The 1,479-nt window shown below is 65.0% G+C and overlaps 1 protein-coding gene across 1 annotated transcript in view; it reads right to left on the minus strand.

The window, feature by feature from the left end:
- Positions 1 to 1,479, minus strand: part of Zxdc (ZXD family zinc finger C) — a 37,035-nt gene that overhangs the window by 1,432 nt on the left and 34,124 nt on the right. The window contains exon 10 of the mRNA XM_013032295.1: positions 524 to 625. Within this exon, the coding sequence (XP_012887749.1) occupies positions 524 to 625 (102 nt within the window). The remainder of the gene's footprint in view (positions 1 to 523; positions 626 to 1,479) is intronic.

The raw sequence follows: 1,479 nt of genomic DNA on the forward strand, positions 1-1,479 counted from the left end.
GGGGGTGGGGGGGAGGGGGGAGGGGGAGGGAGGGAGGTGCTGCGGTTCTGTGAAGGCCCATCCGCCGCCGCACTACAGGCGGTGGCGAGAGGCGTGCATGCTGTCCCCGGCTGGCTGGACCCCAGACCCAGCTCCAGAGGGGAGCGCTCCTCGCTCATCTTCACCCAGGCTGATGAGCAGCTTCATGTCTTGGGCATGATCGGCCCCGTTTCTTTAGGAACGGTCTCATTAGTGGGTGTGCCAGGCAGAGCAGCGCCAGCAGCTCTGAGACGCACTACACACCTTCAGGACTGTCTGTCCTCGGCCCCTGACGACTCAGCTCACAAGTTCTCACTACTAAGCACCAAGTAGCTCGCGAGCAGGTTGCGTCCCACCCTGTCCATCCCCGAGCCAGAGCTGCAGTGATGCGGCTGAGCCCCTGACCCCCTTTACAAAATGACCCCCAGCGGGGGCCCCACAGAGGCCGCGGGGCGGCCCACCTGCCCAGCCCTGGGGCACAGCAGCCTTTCAAGACAGAACAGACCTGGAGCACACAGACGGGCAGGTCCATGGAGAAGCAGGGGTAGAAAGTGGAGGGGTGTGGGCTAAGGGCCAGCGGCAGGACTCCTTCCCCTGAGGGGTCATCCTGGGGAGGAAAACACACACAGAGCTTTCGCAAGTGGCCAGCGGCTGTTCCCTCACGCCCCTGCCTCCATGCTCGGGAGAGCTGCCCCCGGCACTGCGCAGACGCTGGGCGGCTCTGCTGTCTGCTCCTCACTGGCCTCCCAGACTTGCCCTCTCTCAAGCCTGTGTGCCCTGGCTATCCCTAGCCCAAACCGAAGGGTCCAGAGCAGACCTATGGTTCCTAAGGGGGAAGCTGCCGGTACCCCACCATCTACCCAGAGAGGACCTGGGCCCTGCCTGTGATCGCCACGCACAGGGGCACTGAGTGCCTTGTATCACAGCCGGCCTCCACCGCCCCGCATCCACCGCCCCGCATCCACCGCCCCGCATCCACCGCCCCGCATCCACGCCCCGCATCCACCGCCCCGCATCCACCGCCCCCGTGCCAGGCAGGTGCTCCATGGCTTCACCTCCCAGATGACAGGCAGAGGCCAGGGTTGAAGACACTCACCCAAGACTCCTCTGCCAGGGGGAAGAGGCGATGGAAGCCCAGGTTCCAGGCTTCTCATCTTTGATTTGCATCCCTTAAAGACACCCCGTGGCTCCCTCTCCCCAGTGCAGGACCACTTCCTGGCGGTTTCTCCACTTAGCCCCTGCCCACCAGGGGCGTGCCCTCCTCCACTTTTGAGCCAACCCCGGTGGCCGTGCCCTGCATCTCTCCACAAGGCCCAAACCTAGAAGTTTTCTAGGTCATCCATGCAGAGAAGCCTGAGACACCCCTCTCCCACCAAACCACCGCCAGCCCCCCAGCCTGGCCTTGCAGCCGCCTCCCACCAAACCACCGCCAGCCCCCCAGCCTGGCCTTGCAGCCCCCTC

This window comes from Dipodomys ordii, unplaced genomic scaffold (genome assembly GCF_000151885.1).
Source record: "Dipodomys ordii isolate 6190 unplaced genomic scaffold, Dord_2.0 Scaffold153, whole genome shotgun sequence".
Taxonomy (NCBI): Eukaryota; Metazoa; Chordata; class Mammalia; order Rodentia; family Heteromyidae; genus Dipodomys; species Dipodomys ordii.